Raw genomic sequence first — 21,103 nt, 5'->3', positions numbered from 1 at the left:
GGGTGAGAGAACCTGGATTTGTGCAGGAAATGGCCCACCTTGATTATCATACACATTGTGAAGAGAGTGGCCACTTTGGATGGGCTATTACCAGCTGGAGAGTGAGTTTGTGTGTGAGGGGGCGGAGGGTGAGAAAACCTGGATTTGTGCTGGAAATGGCCCATCTTGATGATCACTTTAGATAAGCCATTACCAGCAGGAGAGTGGGGTGGGAGGAGGTATTGTTTCATGGTGTCTGTGTATATAATGTCTTCTGCAGTTTCCACAGTATGCATCCGATGAAGTGAGCTGTAGCTCACGAAAGCTCATGCTCAAATAAATTGGTCAGTCTCTAAGGTGCCACAAGTACTCCTTTTCTTTTTGCGAATACAGACTAACACGGCTGTTACTCTGAAACCTCTCATAAATGCGTTAGTCCCTAAGGTGCCACAAGGGCTCCTCCTTCTTCTTGCGGATACAGACTAACAGGGCTGCCACTCTGAAACCTGTCATATTTACTCAGGAAAACACGCAATTCTAGTTGGACATTACCGTATTTATTGAAGTCCAACCTTGAGGTTTAAACCATGTTTAATGGGTTAATCAGGAAGACCTGGCTGACGTTACCCTCCGTTTTAGATTATTTATTGGGTTACACATTTAACACGCACTGATCTAGGCTTTACTGATTTCATGTTGGGAAGCGGGAAACAGTGAAATCTTGGATATGCGCTGCCGTATTTAATGGACTAAACGCACCCGTAACTGTGCGTTAGCATAAACCGAAATATGCAACTCACCCTCAGTTTTACAACATACATCCCCGCCTAGGGATTACCGTATTTACATGGTTGAACACACAACCTTGATTTAGCGTTACCACAGTTCAGGGTTTGTCGTAATTAACAGGTTAAAAACGCAAAACCTGCTGGGTGTTACCGTATTTACCAGTTAAACGCGGAGCCCTCTGCCTGCAGGTCCGAGACGGTGCGGGCGGGCATGCGCCGTGTGGGGCCTGGGTGGGGTGACGGGAGCGGCGGGTCCCGCCTCCTCTCGCGGCTCTTGGTGCCGGGCGGGCCTGGGCTCACCTGGCTGGGCCTGTGTCTCGTTGCCGGGTGTCCGGCTCCTGGCAGCGCGGGGCCATGGCGCAGCGCAGAGCGGCGGAGCGGGGCCCCGGCGAGCTGGCGAGCGCCCGGCCCCAGCGGCAGCGCATTGAAGGTGCCGCCCTGATGCCGGCCGGGGGGCGGTGTGAGCAGCGGGGCCGCTGCTGGGGGCAGGATGGGGTCAGTGTCCGGGGAGGGGGCGGTTTGGGGCAATGGCGGGGGCAGGGAGAAGGGCTCTGGGGGGTCAGTGTCTGGGGAGGGGGCGGTTTGGGGCAATGGGGGGTAGGGAGAAGGGCTCTGCGGGGTTAGTGTCCGGGGAGGGGGCAATGGGGGGCAGGGAGAAGGGCTCTGGGGGGTCAGTGTCCGGGGAGGGGGCACTGGGGGGCGGTTTGGGGGCAATGGGGGGCAGGGAGAAGGGCTCGGGGGGGGTCAGTGTCCGGGGAGGGGGCACTGGGGGCGGTTTGGGGGCAATGGGGGGCAGGGAGAAGGGCTCTGGGGGGTCAGTGTCTGGGGAGGGGGCACTGGGGATGGTTTGGGGGCAATGGGAGGCAGGGAGAAGGGCTCTGTGGTGTCAGTATCTGGGGAGGGGGCAATGGGTGTAGGGAGAAGGGCTCTGTAGGGGCAGTGTGGGGGGGGAAGGTCAAGGGAGGGGCACTGTCTGGTCGATGTGTGGGTTGGGAGCACTGATATGGGGTTGGTTTGGGGCAAAGGGAAGGTCACTGCAAAGGGAGGTAGGTTGAAGGCAAGAGGGAGAGGGGAGTCTGTGGGGTCAGTGTTCAGGGATGGGGCACTGAGGGGGGGTTGGTTTGGAGTAGTGTGGGGGGCAGGAGACACTGTAGGGTCAGTCGGTTTGGGGCAGCGGAAGGGACTCTGTGGGGTCAGTGTTGGGGAAAGGGGCACTGAAGTGGGGTGGGGTTGGTTTGGTGAGGTTGGAGCAATGTGGGGAGATGGGGGCAGGGAGAGGGGCACTGTGTAGGGTCACTGTTCAGGGACATGCAGGCACTGAGGTGGCATTGATTTGGGGAGGTGGCGGGCAGTGTTGTTGCCATTAAGCAAACAGCTCCGAGGACATGCTAAGCTCTGCGGGGCTGTGATGCTGTGGCTCATTCTGTGCTGATGGGCATCTCTGCCTTTCTTCTAGAAGGGTAAGCAAGGGAGCAGGCCTCTCCCTGCCAGTTAACCACTGGTGGCTCCCTCTTTGCATCCCAGTGTTTCCCTTCCAGTTGTGTCACTTTCCCATTGGTCAGGATCTGAGTGTCTTAAAGCAGACATCTCACTTTGGTCATCTGAGCCCTCCCAGTTATGTGCTAGTGAGGGGCACTGTACTGAACCATTCTTGGGTGAATGGCTCATACAGAAGGGTCTGCAGCACCTATGAATTGTGAGTTGTCACTTGTAAGTTTGTCAGGGCTGGGCATTTTCAGGGAAATAATGTTAATAAAGTACAGTACTAAACTACACACAGTTGTACATAAGGCTGTTCATAGGCATTTGGTGACCGAACCTGATGATAGGGTATTCAAAATGAAAATATATCCTTAGTTTTCACTTCTGTAACCTGTCATGTGCAACCCTGTGCTCACATGTAGCCTTACTTGCACAGAGTGGCTTGCGAGATTGGGGCTTTAATTTGTGTGTACTTACTGGATATGTAAAATAGTAGAATAATTTAATATCTGGTTGTAAATTGATAGAGTTGGAAAGGGATTTTCTAAGTACATTGTTGCCCTATCAGTTAGGTGCATTTGGGTAAGGCAGCTGTATGTATCTGGTCTGACTAGGTATGGCAAGTATTGTGATTATCTACTCTGGGTTGTGTTAAAAACATTGAACTATATTAGCATGGTTTGGAAATTGGCATGGTTTCACAGTGCAATTTAAAATCTTTAGTCACTTATAATAAATTCTCTACTGTATATCTTGCAAACTGTTAAAACAAATTTGGGTGGAATGGATGAGAAATGGAGAACATACTAATGTCCCCCACATGCTTAATTTTACTACTATTAGTTCCATCCAGTAGATTTCCCTTCCTCATATTGGATTATCATCCTGGAGAAGGTGGTAGTAAAAAAAACCCAATTAAGTTTGTAGCTGCATGGCTCTAGCACTTCAGACAAAACAGAGGCAGTAAAATCAAGGGACTATGGTAAACATTTTTACTGACTTCAAGGCAAAATTGGCAAAGTAAGTAAACTTGAAACTAGTCAGAGCACTTGTTTTGTTTTTATTGTGTTTCATCATCCTTTTTCTGGCTTACAACATTGAAATGGTAATGCAATAGATTGCTGTGCATGTTGCATAGTAGCATTATAGTCATGCCACCAGGAGCTGCAAATGAAACCAGCATCTTGGGATTTTTGTGTTGTGGAGCTCCAGCAGAGAAATTAAGGCCAGGTATACATGTAAAATTTTTGCTTTTTTATTTTTAATGGAATAGCTATGCTGGCAAAAGCCTTAGTGTAGATGCAGTTACACTGCTAAAAAAGTGCCTTTGCTGGTATAGCTCATTTTGCTTACTAACCCAGTATCCGCTATACCATCCAAAGCATTTCTGGTTGGTATAACTGCATATGTGGTTGGAGGGTTTTGCTGGTATAGCTGTGTTACACTCAAGGACTGAGCTACAGCAGACTAAAGCAACATTACTTGTGAAAAAGAACATCCATAGAGGGAGGGGGGGTTAATGTGCATTAAGGTTGCACCAGTTAATCTTAACTTTCCTGAATGTCTTTATGTAGACAAACCCTCATACTGCAATAAGAGTTACTCCCGGTGGTATTCTGCACCAAATTTTTTTCTTTAAAATATTGTGCACAGAATTTTTTTAATTCTGCAAAATTCTGCATATTTTATTTGTCCAAATAACACAATATAATCACACCAGTTTCAATTATTTTTGGTAATTTATTTCAAAATACCTGTCACCAAGTATGTCTGTAACAATACAACGACAAAAAAGATTCAGGAAATGTTTTTTGACAAATAGATTCCTTGCTAGGCATATTAATACAGAACTTTGAGTAATAATTCATCTAAACTACAATACAAAACCGTATTTCCCGTAACCTTTTTTTTTTTGAAGCAGAGCAAAGGCTTGGAGGAGTCAGGAGTAACAGAGGAGCTGAGGGAGAGGGAAGTAATTGCTGGGAAGGAGCCTGGGTGTGAACTTGGAGGGCTGTTGGGTATGGGTGGGAAAAGTATGGAACAGGTTGTGTTTTGTGGGGTAGGGAAGGATTGTTAGGGAGCTTCCCCCATGCACACCTGGCTGACCCCTAGTCTCTCCTATTCAGTCAGGCACATCTGCCCCTGTCCCCATGTGTCCCTGTGCCCTCACCCAGCCACTCCCCTGTCCCTATGTGTCTGTGCACCTCCTTCCCCACCGTGGCCCTGTGCCTCCACTCCCATTCAGCCCCTGCGACAGTCTGTCCTCCCCCACTAGCCCTTATGAGCCCCTGTCTGACACCCCCCTCTCCCCCCCAACAGCTCCTGTCTACTGACTTGGCCTGAGAAGCCCTGCTGCTAAGGCAGTTCTCTCCCTCCCTGAGGGGAGCTGCAACTTTGTTCTATTGCCACAGCACCCTCTGGTGGACAAAAGGTGGAACTGCAGCAACATTTTGGCAGACGCTTTTTTGTGTGTGAAAAATTAGAAATCTCTGGGTCTCATTAAATATACGTGCACGCAGTAGCGCAGAACTCCCCCAGGAGTAAAGAGTATCTCCATTGGGTAGGGGAGGGGTTTACTTGTATCGTTATATCAGTTTAATGTCACATCTTAGGTTATATTGAAAAAAAACTTTCCTGTGTATACTAAGGCTAAGTGAAAGCTATTTTTAAAAGTACCTTTCCCTTAGGCCTTGTCTTCATTAAAAAAGGTGTGGTTTTTAACATGTTAGCTACAATATGTTAATAAGTATGTGTTAAAATCCTAGTCTAGAAAAGGGAAGATAATTTTGTAAATGTATCTCCTAGGATTTACTTTGATTAGTTTAATGTATTAAAAATACCTTTTCTTGTAGTGTTGACATGGGTGGCCTGAGTTAGTGCAGCACTAGAGCTTCCCTGAGCAGAGTTAGACAGCATGGCCATCAGCATTTTGTTTACTGTAGCTAAACCAGTGGTGGGGAATTTTGGCAAAAAGTTTAGTGTACTGTACTTGCGTGTTCTCATGTTACTTTGCTGTGGTTAATAAGGGTGTAAAGCAGGTTTTTTCCTTTAATGTGTTAATTGAGGGCCAGCTCCAGTAGTCCTTATTTGGGTTTATGTCAGTGGGAGCTTTGCTCAAGTAAGGAATGCAAGATTTTGCCTGCAGCTTCTAGGGAATATAAGAGAGATGGCTTTTTGGTGGGAAGATTTTATTCACAAAATACTTACTTTTAAAAACTTTTGGAAGCATAACTTTGAACTCTGTCATATTTGTTTTTATGTTAACTATAATTTTGTTAAATTTTAGGAAGGGCCCATACAGAAGGTGGATCAGCACGAATGTCACTCCTCATATTAGTGTCCATCTTTCTGTCTGCTGCTTCGATTATGTTTCTAGTATATAAAAATTTTCCACAGCTTAGTGAGTAAGTACATTAAGGATTAATTTGCTGGCTTTTCTTTGGAGTATTCTCTACAACTAAAGATTTTAGGAGGTTCCCAAACTGACATACCTCAACATTTTCATAAGCTGATAAAAATTTGAAAAAAACGGGGGGGGAGGAAATTCATAAGACAACCCAGAAAGTCAAAATATAAAACTTTGAAGTTGGAAATATCCAGAAGCAAGTGCTGGAGACTGCCAGTCAGAGCTAGTCTAAAAGCAAAAGTTGTACCACTTTAACTATACTGCTATAATTAAATTAGTACAACCTTCCCCTCTTTGGATACAGTTATACTGGTATAAATGTGATTTATACTGGTATTATTTGTTCTCATATGGGTGGGGGAAATAAGCTATACCTGTGTAAGGCACGTATATACTGGTATAATTGTGTCCACAGTGAGGAGGTTGTATTGCTTTTAACTATAGTGGCAAAAAAATAAAATTATCTCATGCCTAACTGAAATAAGGTATAACAGTACAAAAATTATACTGCAGACTTCAACTTAAAGGCAACAAAGAAAGTACGCACCCATACGGCAAAATACCTGAAAAATGTTTCCTCTTGTGAAGGAGGTAACACGCCATCCCTCTCAAAAAATCTCAATCAATGTTAATTTTTCTTCATCTGTATAAACTGAACAAGGAGAAATAATGTTGAAAACACCTAAAATTATCTGAGGGTTTCAGCTGCAGAATCCTATAGATTTGTGTTCTCTGCCTAGGAAAGTTATCACCAGCAGTTAGACTAATTGTTTTGCTCTCATTATAGCTCTTTGATTTATTATCTTATATTGGGGCAAATGAGTTTTAAAATTGTATTTACTGATTACTTAGCCTAATTCTTGGAAATCTTTTTTTCCTCCCCTCCCCCCCTTCAGAGAAGAGAGAGAATGTATAAAGATTCCCAGAGAGATGGATGATGCTAAGGCCTTAGGAAAAGTCCTCTCCAAATACAAAGACACCTTCTACGTCCAAGTATTAGTGGCTTATTTTGCTACATATGTTTTGTATCCTTTTCCTGCTGATATGAAAATTGTTTAGTTACAATTAATGATGTTTTTCTCTGAAAAATTTGAAGGAGGGATGTAAACAAGCTTACTGGCTCTTAATCATTCGAGGATGAAGATTAAAAATGTAACTATTGGGTTGTCTTTAGGCCAGGTATTGAAATGCACAAGAATACTGACTCTAAAGCACTTAGTCATTTTCTTGTGTATTCCAGTGCCTGCCTGCCTGTAAGAATAGACCAGACTGGCAGGAGGAAAGTGCGGTGTACATGTTCACTAGTAAATGCAGCTAGAACGCTGTTTTAAATCTACCAATCTTGACGGGTGTCCTTTTTGGAAATGGTTCTTAATATTTAACTTAACATATAAACTATCTGGCTTTATAGAACATATCGGTTCAATTGTTTCAAATCATTTGTATGGATCTTGTGGAGATCTTAAAAAGAAAATAAAAATTAAGTACAGCCCCCATGCCTAAGATACTCAAACACTGCATCTATTACAGCTACTATTAAAAAGAATGAGAGAATTTAAACTTGTATCTGGGGCATTTCTCAGAAGTATTTCAAGGCACTCCTTAATTCCTGTAATGCCTATTTTACACAAAGAATTGCTGGATCTCTTTATGTGAAGTTAACAAGTACAAGATATTTGGAGTTAAAGTACAGTCTAATTGTTAGTCCAAGCAGCAGTTTTCTTTTTGTTGGTAGTGATGCAGGATTCAGAATATATTAATTAATAATGGTAATAAAAAAATGCTTAGATAAAAGTGAACCTTCAACGGCTGTTCCACTTACAATTTTTAAAAAAGGATGGTGAAGGAGGTCTTCTCTAACTCCATTTGAGAGGTTTTAGTAACTCAAAACAGGGTTATTGAATGTCATTAATTCAGTAATGATTTATTTTACAGCTGGTTCTATTCCAAAAAGCAGTTGTTCACAAATAACATTTTAAATGGATTCTATACAAAAGGGAAATTAGTTGAAATGACAAAGATAGATGTAAGGTAACAAGTGTTTTAAAAAAAACCAATCAGTTGTCTAAACACCATGACATCTGCTGCTCTAATAGTTAAATGTCATTGTTCTTAGATTAGTGACAGACTTTGGTCAACTAATGTGCATGCTGTGATGTTTATCACAACCCTTGAAATATGCTTAGAAAGCGATTGTACACTTTGTTGATTTACTCTGAGTTTGATACTATATGTTTGTCTTGTTGTTCTGATCAGTCACACACAGTTAATATCAGGATGGCACTTTAAAATATGATTGATACTAAATTTTTTTTACAAGTTCCCTTAACAGGGATTTAAGCACTTTGCCCCCAATCATCATACTAGGGAACCACATCATGTGTGTGCTGGAGCAGATCTCCCTCCATGTCTTATGGAAGAGAAGATCTTGCTCCATAAGGGGGTCATTAGCCAGACCTCCCTTGCTTGAGCCAGACATGGGCCTCTGTGAAAAGGCAATACCAAAAGAGCTCCAGCAACCTCCCTTGTCACTAGATGGGGCAGTAGCACTTGCACCTGACACTTTCAATGCATTCTAGTACCTGCAGACCTGGCTCTCTGAGGCCCTGTGCATTGAAATCTCAGTGACCCAGGAAAAGGTCATTAAGATCTTTGACATCCTGAACTCCTCAGCCCCAGCCAGAATTGCCCTCCCTATCAGTGAGGGCACACTTGAACTCGAGAAGGGCATAATCTTCACCTTTGGCAGATCCCAACCACTCTTGCTCCCTCATCTACAAGGAGCAAAAAAGAGGAGCCACAAAAGAGCTTTGAAAATTTATATGCCCACCGTAACTGTGATATCAGCAGTACAGGAAAAATCCAGGTCTGCAAAGGGCACCCCAGAAAAGACCATTTAAAAAAAAAGACCATTTAAAAAGACCTTTTTTGGTGTAAGACTGATTCCTCAGCATCACTACTAAGCTCTGTGTTCTAAAGTAAAATAGGCTTTGTTCAAAATATAATTTTGTGACATGAGAGCAATGCTCGCACAGGATAATAAGAGGGAACTCTGAGAGCTCATGAAGGAGGGTCAAATGGTCTCAAAAATATGCTTACAAATAGCCACGGTTGTATCGGACACTGCCATCAGCATGAGATGGGCTTTGGTTTCCAGTGTTCGGCATTTCCAAGAAGTGTAATGCATCGTAGAGGACCTGCCCTTCAAAGGGATGGAGCTCTTCAGCAGTCAAACAGCTGAAGTGCTCTACTCCGTTAAGGATTTTAGATCCCTGTTGTGATCCCTCGCGGAATGCACCCCAGTCCCCTATTGTAATCGTCCCCAAAAGAGAGAGCTCCCTTCTACTCCGTACTTAATAATTGGAGTACCTCTGTGAAAGGCCCTGAGATTCAAGGAGACACACTGGAGCCAAGTTAGAGCCTACCCTGACCTTCAAAAGCCACCTTGTTCTTTTCACCAGGCGTGGGTTGTGATTACAGTTGACCAATGGGTGCTAGGCATCATCAGCCCTGGCTACTCTAACCATTTCCTTGCCTTTCCACCTATGTAGTCCTCCTTCCCTGTCTTTTCAGAAACCTTTCTCATGAGAACCTACTCCAAACAGGAGTAGCCTTGTTGCTTTGTCTAGAAGTCATAAAAGAGGTACTGCAGGAATACGGGGAAAGACGTTCTGGTATTTCCTTATTCTGAAGAAAGGGGGAATCTGGTATTTCCTTATTCTTTGTCCTATCCTAGAGCTGAGGAGATTGAATGAAAATGACACAGATTCAGTATGGTAACACTTGCCTCCATCATTCCATCTCTTCAGACTCAATACAGGCTTGTAACTCTTGACTTACAGTACTCCTACTTCCGCATAGCCGTCCACCCGGCCCACAGGAAGTACCTGAAATTCATAGTGGGGCCCAGCCATTACTAGTACAAGCAGTGAGCCTTCACAAAGTGGTTAGTTGTGGCTGCAAACCGAAGAAGTATCAATGTCTACCTGACCGCAACAATAGATGTCAACAAGCCTGAAATGTGCCTTCTACCTGTTTTGCCTAAGTGCGCTTCCGTGTGAACTAAGAAGAATCGTCCTTCCCCTATCACTAATATTAGTGTTCATAGGAGACATGATCAGTTCCAGTCAGTGAGGGCTTTTCTTCCAGAGGACAGAGTCCTATCATTGTAGTAATTTTTAAACAGAATAAAATCAAACCTAACTATGATGGTACAGACTTGCCTTGGAATTGTATACCACATTGGCGAGTGCTTGTGACAGCGCTTTCCAGACTTCCACTTGTGGCCCCTTCAACTTTGGCTCCAGTTAGCCTGCTACTCAATAAGACATCAGATGAACAAGGTTGTAGTCCCACCTCATATCAACACGGAGCTGAATTGGTGGCAAGACCCCCAAGAACTTTTTTTCCTCTACTTCCAGACAGCAACTCCCAGTTCCTATGGAACTGAGTTTGAATTGACACTTCAAGCAAATTAATACTGGACAAGGGAGTCCACCACTCTGAGTCACTGTTGCTTTCAGATTCATGTCTACATGGCATCAGTTACTCTAGGTTTGCATTTGGATGATTTCCTTCACAACTGAGAGGACTAAAAATACACCTTTTTAGAAAGGGGCGGGGGGGGGGGGAAGCTGAGTGAGCTTCTGCACAAGTTGAACATGTCTTGATGACCACATAAATACTTTAATTTAATCTGGACTACGTTTGACATCCCTTATCTAGTTTATGTAGTGAGAAGTATGTAGTCCTTAACATGGACCTCTAGGATGAAGAGGTTTTTAAAAGGGAAGAAATTTAGGGTAGGAAGGCGATCTCATGGCTGTCTGATATTACTATTGGTTTGTGTGCAAACTTGTCATTCTTTAAAATTAAGTCCATACAATGGATTATTGTATTAGATTTTAACTTTTGAAGACTTGGTTTCAAATTCTGGCGTATGTCCCAAACAAATATGGGTTTTGTCTTATGCTAGTACCAACACCCATAAAACCTCCACAATGTTTAGGATGTTTTGGTAACTTCTGGGGGGAAAAAAAAAAATACTCTGCAGCTGAAACAGAAGTTAAAGGTTTGGGCAGGAATGACGAGGTGAAAAGTCTATGGCCAGTGTTATGTGGAAGGTCAGACTAGATTATCCCAGTGGTCCCTTCTGGCCTTAAAATCTAAGAAAAGTGGTGTGAGGCTGGAATGGTATGTGTATGCTGCGGGTGAAGAATGAGATTTTGTTACTGGTTATATAGTACTTATTTGTACTGTACCTTATCAAAGCAGTTTCAGTCGTCCCATCTCTCGAATGAACCCTAAACCTAAATCTGAAAGAAGAAAACAGTTTGCACTGACTTAACTAAAAGTGTCTTTGCAAAAAAGATTGTTAAATTGGTGCAAGTTTATGTGGGCAAGGCCTTAACTCATATTAATGCAGTGCTCCCCAAATATCTCTTGTAAACTGCTTATGCCAACAGCAGTATTTTGAAGATATACATATTTCTAGTATATTTCTATGTTACTATATTTCTAGTGTTCAGCTTGTAAGTTGGTAAATACCATGATCACTTTTAAAATGAAGAATGTAAAAGTTCTAAGTAACACGATGTTCTATCCTTAACTGAGAAGCACTCAGCTTGCAAACATTTGCTATACCTGGCTCTATATTTCTCAGTATCCTCTCAGGGTTTCTTTATCCGTTCCCATTAGCCTTATTTCTTGTCTGTCTGGTAAGTATGTATTCCTCCCTCCCCTTCCCCCAATTGGCATTTGGGATGACTGCGGTTGTGGTCAAGCAGGGTTTAGGAGCATGCTGCTTCTGTATCGCTCTTAATCCCTGTAGCTTAACCCCCTGAGGTGTTGGTGAGGTGGTTTTAGCACCGAGGCTATGTCTACATTGGCAATTGAATGACACAACTTTTTTGTCTTTGAGGTGTTAAATTCCCCCCCCCCCAACAACAACAAAAAAAAGACAAAAGTTTTGCTGCAACAAGTGCCAGTGTGAACAGTATGTTGTTGGCAGGAGCACACTCCTGCCAACAACGCAAACACCGCTTGTTGGGGGTGGAAGCTTTTTGTCTGCAGGAGAGCTGACAAGCAGCGCCTACGCTGCCCGACTTAGCCGCACGGCTGTAGCGACATGCCAGTAGCGACAGCTGTGTCACTAAAAGCGGTGTAGTGTAGACAAGCCCTGATTGAGTCCAGTGAGGCAATTGGAGTATTATCGCAGACTTCAGTCAGCATTGTTGAGCTGATAGAGCCTCGCTTCTAAAGTGCTCAGCCGGACTTCATTGGTGTTAGCTGTTTGGGCCAGGGTACTGAGCAGTTACGAAAATCTGGCCCCAGTTGTTGACTCATGCTGAAAACTGCCTATAAAATACATCATAAAATTCAGACCACTAATTATTTAGGTCTGTATATTTATTACATTACATTACAAAATCAGAGGGATACTGTGTACATAACAAAACCACTATGCTTACAAAAAATACTCCCCCCCGCCGCCCAATTTTTTTTTCCAGTTCCTATTGGTAACACAACAGTGTTAGCTGAAACAGTTTTTTAAACCACTGAGTTTTGTGGCTTAAACAGAGGTTCTTGAATGGTCTTGACATGCTTCAAAGGGTGTCGTGTCTTGTCCTGACCTCTTCTGCCAAAAAGATGATGGTCCTCAAGGGATTAGGATAGAGTTAGTCAAGTAGATCTAGACTTGATGCGTCTAGATCTAGTTGAGGTGATGGGTTTTCACAATTGAGGAATCTGAATCTATTTAGAATACATTTAAAAGGCTTTTTTATTGTTACTATTCAAAGCCTTCTTAAACTGATTGGTGGTAACTGTTCTCATTTAGCATTTTTGGAATAGAAAGTAATCTTGTTACATCTATAATGAATGTCAAGATGGATGTAAACCTATGCATCTTTTTGCCTAAATCAGTGGTTCTCAAACTTTTTTTCGTGGACCACTTGAAAATTGCTAAGGATCTTGGCGGACCACTTAATGATCTTTCCAAATGTTGTTTGTACCATTAGCTAACTGTGTTCAAGCGCTTTGGATAAAAGCGCTATATTAAAAAAAACAACGTAATAATAATTACCTATCCCTCTTGCTTGCATATTATCTGCACACATAGCTCTGTGTTAAGATGCTAAACAAATCTGAGTCAACTAGAAATAGTCATGCTTGTTGCAAATATTAATACAATATTTTCTGATCCTGGAAAGGAGAGTAAAAGGCATTCACCCAGGTTTATGAAATTTCTCTGAGATGTCAACTCTTAATTTGATTAATACTTCACACATAGAACAGTAAAAATAAATAATAAAGTAACACAAACAGCAAAACAATAAACAAACAAGTGACACTGAAAATATGAAGGGAAGTAAAACATCAAGTGGTTGGTTATGGGTATTTTAAATGAGTGTTTAAGACCCACACTGTGCAAATGCACCAGAGCCTTGTAGAAACAGGCAGAGATCTCCTGGTTTCACATTGTGTATGTCACCAACTCAGAAACTCACAGTGGACTCATGGAGTTTTTACAAGCCCTGGGGCACATTAACACATGGCTTGGAGTTTGCAGACAGATCCCTGCTTCAAAGAGCTTGCAAATAAGATCTTTATCCTACAAAACACCTATCAGCACCCCCACCAAACCTAGTGCTCCTTGCTACTTAAGAGTCAATGGAAGTACTCTGAAGAGCCAGAACTATACCAGATAACAAAGATCTGGCCTTAATGGTTTCCATACCTCTCCCCAAATGTAATGGAAATCACTTGTCTGGACAAGTGATTTCCATTAAGTTTTTTTAGCAGTAGTTTGGGGAGAGCTGTCTCTCCCCTGCTGCGGCATCCCCCAGCTGGGCTGGGAAGGAGGAGGGGTGTCTCTCCCCCACCATGGAGCTAAGGCGGGGAAGGAGGGCCGTCTCTCCCCAGCAGCCATAGCACTGGAGCTGGGGAAAGTCGCCTCTTTCTCTGGCCACCACAGCCCTGCACGTCCCAAATTCCCTCCCCCTCACCCCACTGCCCCCCCCACCTACCCCATATTCCCCCCAAGGCCACCACCTCACCTTACATGTGTGTCTTCTCCAGGGTCCAGGCAGCTAATTAGTGGAGCTGCATGCTTGTGCGACTCCACTAATTAGGTGGGTGGCCCTTCATTCTCTCGTGCAGCTGCCCAGGTGCGCACCTTAGAGGGAACTATCTGCGGACCACCTGAATGGAGCTCGTCCATGGATCACAGTGGCCTAAGCAAAGCAGTTATAGAAAATATTTTAACGATAGGTGTTGTATGTGTATATGTAGGAGTGGCTAACACAGACAATTAAAGGAGAACCCTGTAAAGCAGCCGAAATGGATAGCTGTATGGAGTCAGGCCCTTTACTGCTAATGAAATCAGCAGGGATTAGAGATTGTTGTACAAATTGCAAAGAATTTTTTCTCGCTTTTTTTTTCCCACTTGCAGTGTTCTGGACTTGGAGCCTCTTTCTGTTATATGCTTTCATATTTAGTTGGACGGCCAGTTGTGTACAGATATTTAACAGAGAAAGCAGTGAAATGGTCAGAACAGGTAAAGTTGCTTTTGGTAAACATTCATGCTGATTATATAAAATGTGAATTGAAAAAGATGGAATCATAAGGGTTTTGATGTTCACAATAAACCTAATAAGAAATGGCTGATTCTGCTATCATTACTCACACCTAGTACCTCACTCCAAGTGTATTCTCCTTAAAGCAAAGGTGCAACTCCTTGAGTGTACAGTACTACTGTACTTGGTATGAATAAGCATGGCAGAATCTGGCCCAAAGCACATTTATGGAATGAGGTGGAAAGCAAATTTAGCATTAAGCAGGTTCAGCAAATACAATTAAATATGTAGTCTTTCTAATGTGATATTTAAACTCTTTCATATAAGGAATCAGCTTAATATTTAAAAATTAAACTGTTCTCTTAAATTTGAGTTCATAATTAATCTAACTGCAGTAACCCTCTTATTTCAGATTTTTAAAAACATGATTTTTTTTTAATGTTACAACAGTAAACACCCTCTTGGATGAATTTCGCTGGAAGAGATTTTCTTGATGAACAAAACCATACTCTTTACTTTCTGTGCCCAATGTTCTATTAAACAAACTTTAAAGCCAACTTTTCTGGCAATTGTGGATCAGGAATAACTATTTTACAAACCTTTGTTTTGGATGTATAGTTCATTTAACATTTTTTTTTTTTTTTTTAAACCTGTTTCTCCATAGCCAGGCAAACTGTACCTGATCTGTTTTGGCAGGAATCACATTAAGCTGTTATCACTATTTGTGTATATAGGGTCTCTAGTCCCACTTACATGACTATTCAACTATGGGAGTGGGATTTGATTACAATGTAGTTGTCCCATTACTCTTCCAACACAACTGGTTCTGCAGTGTAGATGAAACCGAGACAGTTTTAAGAATTGTGCTAAAGCCTGGGGTATATTCCAATTAAGTGAAAACATTAAGCACTTGCTATCTAGAACCTGTCTCCGCTAGTAAAGCTACATACATGAACAGCCCAAAACCATGTTATAAGCATGTTGAGAAGCCGTTTCTAAATCAGATAACATATCTTGGTTCTAGGCCCACAGGTAAGATCAAACAGTGTTATAGTTTAAGGCTTCACTCCTCTTGTTTTTCACCAGGATAAAAAGTGTATTTTTAACATGGTGTTGACAAGACAATTCGTAGTTATTAGTTTTAATGTTAGCTAGTCAGAGTAAGCCTTAGGCTTCCCTTGCTAACTCATGTTCAAATGCACCTCATTCCTTATGTAGACACATCTACTATGTCTAACCTTGGTGTATAAACATAGTAAAACCTCAAGTCTGGATAAGGTTTTCAAATATGTGGTGTAAAAGGGCATCTGGATCTAAGTTTATACATTTTGCTTTTCTATCTGATGTAGCTGCACAAACAAAGACCAATAGCTGCTCTTTGGTGAACTACTTTTCCTTGTTAAAGAGTGAGTTGATTTAGTTCACTGAGTAGATATAATATAATGTCTAACTCCCATCCCAAAAGTCAGAATTTCTAAGCTAACTTCAGCACTATATTTAACAAATGTTTTTCCTGACCCTCCTCACAAGCTCCAATCCGGAACTTGTTTAAATATATTGTCTATTTTTTTTTGCTTTTGTTTCCACTAAAGAAATCTATATAAACTTGTTAGCTAATAACTAGACTGCAGATGCACTGTATCTCAATAAGAGCAGCCTTATTTAATAATACATGTGTTTTTCCAAGACAGGGATTTTACTGAATGTTTTCTAATTTTGTGGCAGGTTGAACGACACAGAGAACACCTCATTAACTACATAATATTTTTGAGAATAACGCCTTTTCTTCCTAATTGGTTTATCAATATAACATCTCCTGTAATAAATGTACCACTGAAAGTATTTTTCATTGGTACTTTTCTAGGTAAGAATTTTGGTTAATAAATTAAAGCGTTTTAAGGACCCCGTTGTTCCCCTCCGCCCCTTCAGAGAATCATTTAGTGTATATCCGCATCTGCTGGTCAACTGAATGATTACATGACTACACTATTTCTTTTATTTGTTTCTCTATGGAGCTGATCATCATAATATGTGAGGGCCTCACTTCTTACTCCAGTAGTGTTCCCATTTTACAGTTGGGGAAAATGAGACCAAAGTTCAATTACTTGTCCAAAATTACATGCCAAATCTGTGTACTTCAGCAGTGTCCTTTGTGCCATTTTGTGCTTTTTTTTCCCTTTGAAGTAGAATTACTGGTTTTTTTTTATTGAAAAGGGAAACTCAGATTTACTTCATGTTCTTTATGCAAAATTGTTTTGCCTCAGAATCTCTGTTTTCACATGAAGGGCTTGTTTTTCTCCCATTTGTTTACCATTGTCATTTTTCTTGAACGGATTAACTTCCTAATGGTATTCAAAAAATGTTTTGAATAGGCTTCAGTTTGCATTTTGTTACAAATATTTTTCACATGGGCTATGAGCTATTCATATACTATTAACTGTATTGAAAGCCGTATAGTCTAGCGGAGGAGACACTGGATTAGCACTCAGGAGACCTTGGTTCAATTCCTAGCCCTGCCATTGGAGTGCTGGGTGATCTTGGGAAAGTAAGTGCACCATTTCCCCATCTGTAAAATGCAGATGATAATACTGATGTGCTTTGAGATCTATAAAAGAGCTAGGTGGTATTATTATTTATTATGTCTTGACGGAACCTGAAAGAAAGTGGTAACTAAATTAATCTTACAGGATGGGAATTGTCTCTATCTTGGTGAACAAGTGAATTATTTTCCCCTTAAAAAAAACAACCCTATGATGTCAAAATACATCTATTCATTGGTACGCCTACTAGATTAGGTGCTTCGAGAGGTTTCGGAAACTCCATCTTTTCCTTGTCACAAGAAAATTATAGTTTTTCCAACCTTCTAGTTTTATTGAGCTGCATAGTTAAACAAAAATACAAACAAAGATTATCTACTTAGCACTTATTTTATTTTATTATTAGCCACTAACTATGTAGGGAAAAACAGCATGTAATTTAACAAGACTGTACTATGGTGTTGAGACTTAAATATAAGAATCTGTTTGTAATAAAGCTTACTAAGTAATATGCTTTTTTGAAGGGCATTGTCTTTTAAAATTTAGAATGAATAGAAATAGTATGAATGGGAACTGTAAGGTGTTCTTAGTTTGGGCTTTTAGGATATAGTCTGTTGTGGTAATTTAGGAAGGTCCCACTCTTGTAAAGAAAAGGACTACTCATGGTAATAAAGTTAACCACATGCATAAATTATTAGCTATCCAAACTGAAATCTCAGTTTGGGTAAACTTGCTCAGTTTTTGACCTGTGCTTCAATGGAACTACATCTTATATTTCCCTCTTTATAAATGGTGACCCTTCAAAAGTTGCTCTCTGACTTCTTGTGTACCAGCATACGTTCTTGTCTTTTTTTATTATGGATGGGAAGTTAAGTGTCTTTGTTTGGAAATAGTATGTAGTATTTGATTTCATAATGGATTACTAAGAAAAATCCATGCAGAGATGTGTCATTAGAAACAAAATTAGACATGTTAAACTGTTGTTTTTGGTCTAATCCCCATGTGCTACTTAGTCTTTGTGTATGCAACACAAAGTATAATATAATCTAAAAAGTCAGTACAATATACATCGCAGAAAAAGAATGTACACTGCCTCTTTAGATTATATTATAAAGGTCTAGGTGCTATAGAAAAATGGTGTATGTATGTATGTTTTTCTATATGATACTGTACTTGTTATGAACTGTATTTTTATTAAGTTCTGGACTTTGTTGCCTTAAACTGTTTCCAACAAAGTTCTAAGATGGAGAGCATTTGCTTGCCTTAAAAAAAAAAAAAAAATTGAAAAGTAACGTGTGCTTTTATTGTTTTAGTTCTCTTTCACTGATTCTTTGTTTTATCTCTGTACACATAGGTGTTGCACCACCATCTTTTGTAGCAATTAAGGCGGGAACAACACTGTACCAGCTTACAACAGCAGGGGAAGCAGTTTCCTGGAACTCTGTATTTGTTCTCATGATTCTAGCTATTCTCTCTATTCTGCCAGCTGTCTTCCAGAAGAAGCTTAAACAAAAGTTTGAATAAAGAGCACATTGGATCTAAATTTCCCATAATTCATCTCAGGATCAGTACTTCTGATGGTCATATGTTTGTTTTTTATCAGATCCTCAGCAATGTAAAAGAAGGGGAGACTTGTAAGGGATAAGAACTTCCTTATTTCTTTAAAAGAGCACATTTTACTGTCTGAAATTCAAGGAACTGTGTTCAGAAATACTCTGCATATAGTTTTGTAGCCCAAACCATCAGTGTTTTATTCTTTGAAAGCAAGAGGAGGGAACTCAAAACACAGAAGATTAGTTAACTTTTTGCTCTGCTTCATATATGTGGCAGAAAAGGCAAAATTGGATAGCTTAAAATGCAACCTTCAAATATTGGTTTCTAAAAGTTCAAATAACTTTTGATTGGTCAATGTAGTTTGTAGCATTCTACATGACTCTGAAGACTTGCATGTAATTTAATGGTTTGCTCTGAATAATTTTCTCTTCATTCTGATTTTCCCCTTTCATCTACTTTTGTCCTTACTGGTCCCAGAATAATGTAAAGTACAGTGGCACTCACTTGCAAAACATAAGGCTTCTCTCTTGGAGTAGTAAGTTAAATTCCAGTGATGTAAAACTGCAGGAGGCTAAACTGCTTTCTTCTTTCTCTTCATTAATGTTGTCTCAGTTTAAATACTTGAACTGCTTTAACTGGATTAACAAATTCAGTCAAATCATTCCCATACTGTAGATTTTATTTTTGGAGAGCAGGTCAGAATTTTATCTTGGCTTGTTGATTAACTCTGAAGTTTTTAATGCTTGTTTAGACTGATTTTTATTTGTCTAGTTTTGCCAGTATTTCAGATGCATAGACTTATTCTGCCAATTTAAGATAATTACCAGATTTTGTTATACAATATTTTTCAGTCCTTAAATGATTAAAGCAAATAGAATAATTATAAGCGACTTACAATTCTTAGGATATATTACTTGAGAATTTGGGATGGAGGGGAGGGAACCTTGGTCTTGGCAATAGTAACCTGTTACCATTACAACTCATCTGGCTAAAAAGTTTTATCAGGTATGCAAATTTATTACAAAATTCTTCTGTTTATCTGAAATATTGCCATGTAAAGCTCAGTTCATCATGTAATAAAAATCTTACACTTTATACATAACCTAGAAGGCTGCATTCTGTGTTCTGATTGGTGGGTAACTGGTAGTGTTTTATCATCCACTAAGGTATACAATACCTTCTCTTCAATAGTTATCACTGCTGTTGTCAGTTTGTTGCATTCTCAGTGGGCCCTTTAAAATATAAGCTCCCAATTCAACATGATACTTAAGCATGTGCCTAAGTATGTGAGTAAGTCCCACAGAAGTCAGCATCTGCGTGCTTTAAAGTTAGGCACTGCCTAAGTATCTGTCTGAATCAGGTCCTGACTCATTAGTACCTGCTTTGCAATGCTCAGATTTCTGAGGAATTACTCAGCTGAAATTTTGTACAGTGTTTTCTCATCCTGAAAACATGTCATGTCATGGAACATTTTAGATATAAGAGAACAGTACTATAAATGGGATAATATGAAAGGTACTGGTACCTTCAACAGCTTTGTTCTTTTGTAACATAATGTGGATTGAGTCATTCATTTTATCACAGTATTATGTGTAAATACATAGGAAATATATTAATTGCCTACACTATTTCTGTCATCTGTTTTTCTGTTATGTAAACTAACTTTTCAATGCCTATTGAATTTTTCATTCAAATGTGGACTGCACAATAAACTGGTGGTTTTGTGTTGCTAACTAAAACATCAATGTTTTATCACTTGTTTACAAGTTTCTTTGTAAAATACAGCTTTGGGTATTTATGGGTTTAGAATTTTTAGTCTAAAAATGTACTTTAGTTTTAAAGGTTGATAATGTTCTATGACCTTGGATCCACCAGTCTGAACAGTGAGACTTCTTCCTACTGTAGTGTTAACTTCAGTCAGAAAAAAAAGTCACTCTTTAGAGATGGTTCAGCATCACTGCTAGTCCAGTGGCATCTCTAAACATTTCTTTGTGTCCTGCCTGACATAGGTCAGTATAGATTTTACTTTTAGGTTTCATGTACACTATCAAACTGCAGTCTGAGGGACTCTTGTCATAGAAGGGTCTGAAATATGTTTCAAGTCCTTATGAATCATGCTAGAGCCTTGGATTTTACAGGGTAGTCACAATTCACTGTGTAGATAGGACTAAGCTATGTTATGAAGTTAAAACTGCTCCAACCATGTTCTAATTGGCTTCCCAGCACAGTAGCTTTTTATATCAAAGAAAGGACCTTACCTTACAGTTCTCTTCTTTTGCAAAAACGTAATTGGCTTCTAGTCAACTGTTCCATATATATCTTCAGTGGATGCCAAGAGAAATTCCTTGAACAGTCCCTCACCCTGAAGTAGTTCCCAGGGATATCTGAATACTACAGGCATTAGAATGAAAAGAATGCGGGGTAAGGCCCAGTTATGGAACACTTGCAATGCCTTTTCACTGGAAGGAAATTCAGCAAGTGATTAAGAGGTAGGCACAGCTTTCTAACAGGAAAACAGTGTCTGTCATGAAGCAAGTGAAGAAGATAAAAAAAATGTAGCTCCTTTGAAATATCAAGGCATTTTGAACCTGTTCTCTTTGGAGTTGTAAACAATATTTTCCAGACACCATTACTAAATGTCTTTTTTGCATTTGATAATAAAACAAAACTATACAAACTTGTAATGACTTCTTTCTTTTGTGTGCACTATCTTCATGTTTTTTCTGAACATACAGTAAGCTTTTAGCTGAATCTATTTATAAATAGTTGAAGTGTTCTGAA

General features: G+C 40.3%; 1 protein-coding gene across 2 annotated transcripts; it reads left to right on the top strand.

Annotated features, from left to right (window-relative positions):
* Nucleotides 1-916: 916 nt before the first annotated feature.
* On the top strand, nt 917-20,999 carry TMEM41B (transmembrane protein 41B). 2 transcript variants are annotated; one of them, XM_037899785.2, is made up of 7 exons: nt 917-1,197; nt 5,536-5,653; nt 6,552-6,680; nt 11,279-11,372; nt 14,108-14,212; nt 15,957-16,095; nt 18,123-20,999. In XM_037899785.2, exons 1-7 carry the CDS (start codon nt 1,122-1,124, stop codon nt 18,290-18,292), a joined length of 831 nt encoding a protein of 276 aa, XP_037755713.1. In that variant the 5' UTR covers nt 917-1,121; the 3' UTR covers nt 18,293-20,999. The 2 variants fall into 2 exon arrangements, with proteins under 2 accessions (XP_037755713.1, XP_043405855.1); XM_043549920.1 differs by lacking the exon at nt 917-1,197 and adding an exon at nt 4,137-4,191 and having other exon boundaries at nt 5,533-5,653.
* Nucleotides 21,000-21,103: the final 104 nt, after the last annotated feature.

Source organism: Chelonia mydas, chromosome 6 (assembly GCF_015237465.2).
Source record: "Chelonia mydas isolate rCheMyd1 chromosome 6, rCheMyd1.pri.v2, whole genome shotgun sequence".
NCBI classification, from domain to species: Eukaryota; Metazoa; Chordata; order Testudines; family Cheloniidae; genus Chelonia; species Chelonia mydas.
The sequence above is the reverse complement of the archived record's forward strand: the minus strand, read 5'-3'. Positions and strand labels throughout refer to the sequence as shown.

Bases quoted from the DNA above. Each gene is read 5' to 3' on its own strand.
- TMEM41B (XM_037899785.2), top strand. From the start codon at position 1,122: ATGGCGCAGCGCAGAGCGGCGGAGCGGGGCCCCGGCGAGCTGGCGAGC. The intron at 11,373-14,107 runs GTAAGTATGTAT...TCCCACTTGCAG, and splicing joins CCTTATTTCTTGTCTGTCTG to TGTTCTGGACTTGGAGCCTC. The intron at 14,213-15,956 runs GTAAAGTTGCTT...ATTTTGTGGCAG, and splicing joins CAGTGAAATGGTCAGAACAG to GTTGAACGACACAGAGAACA.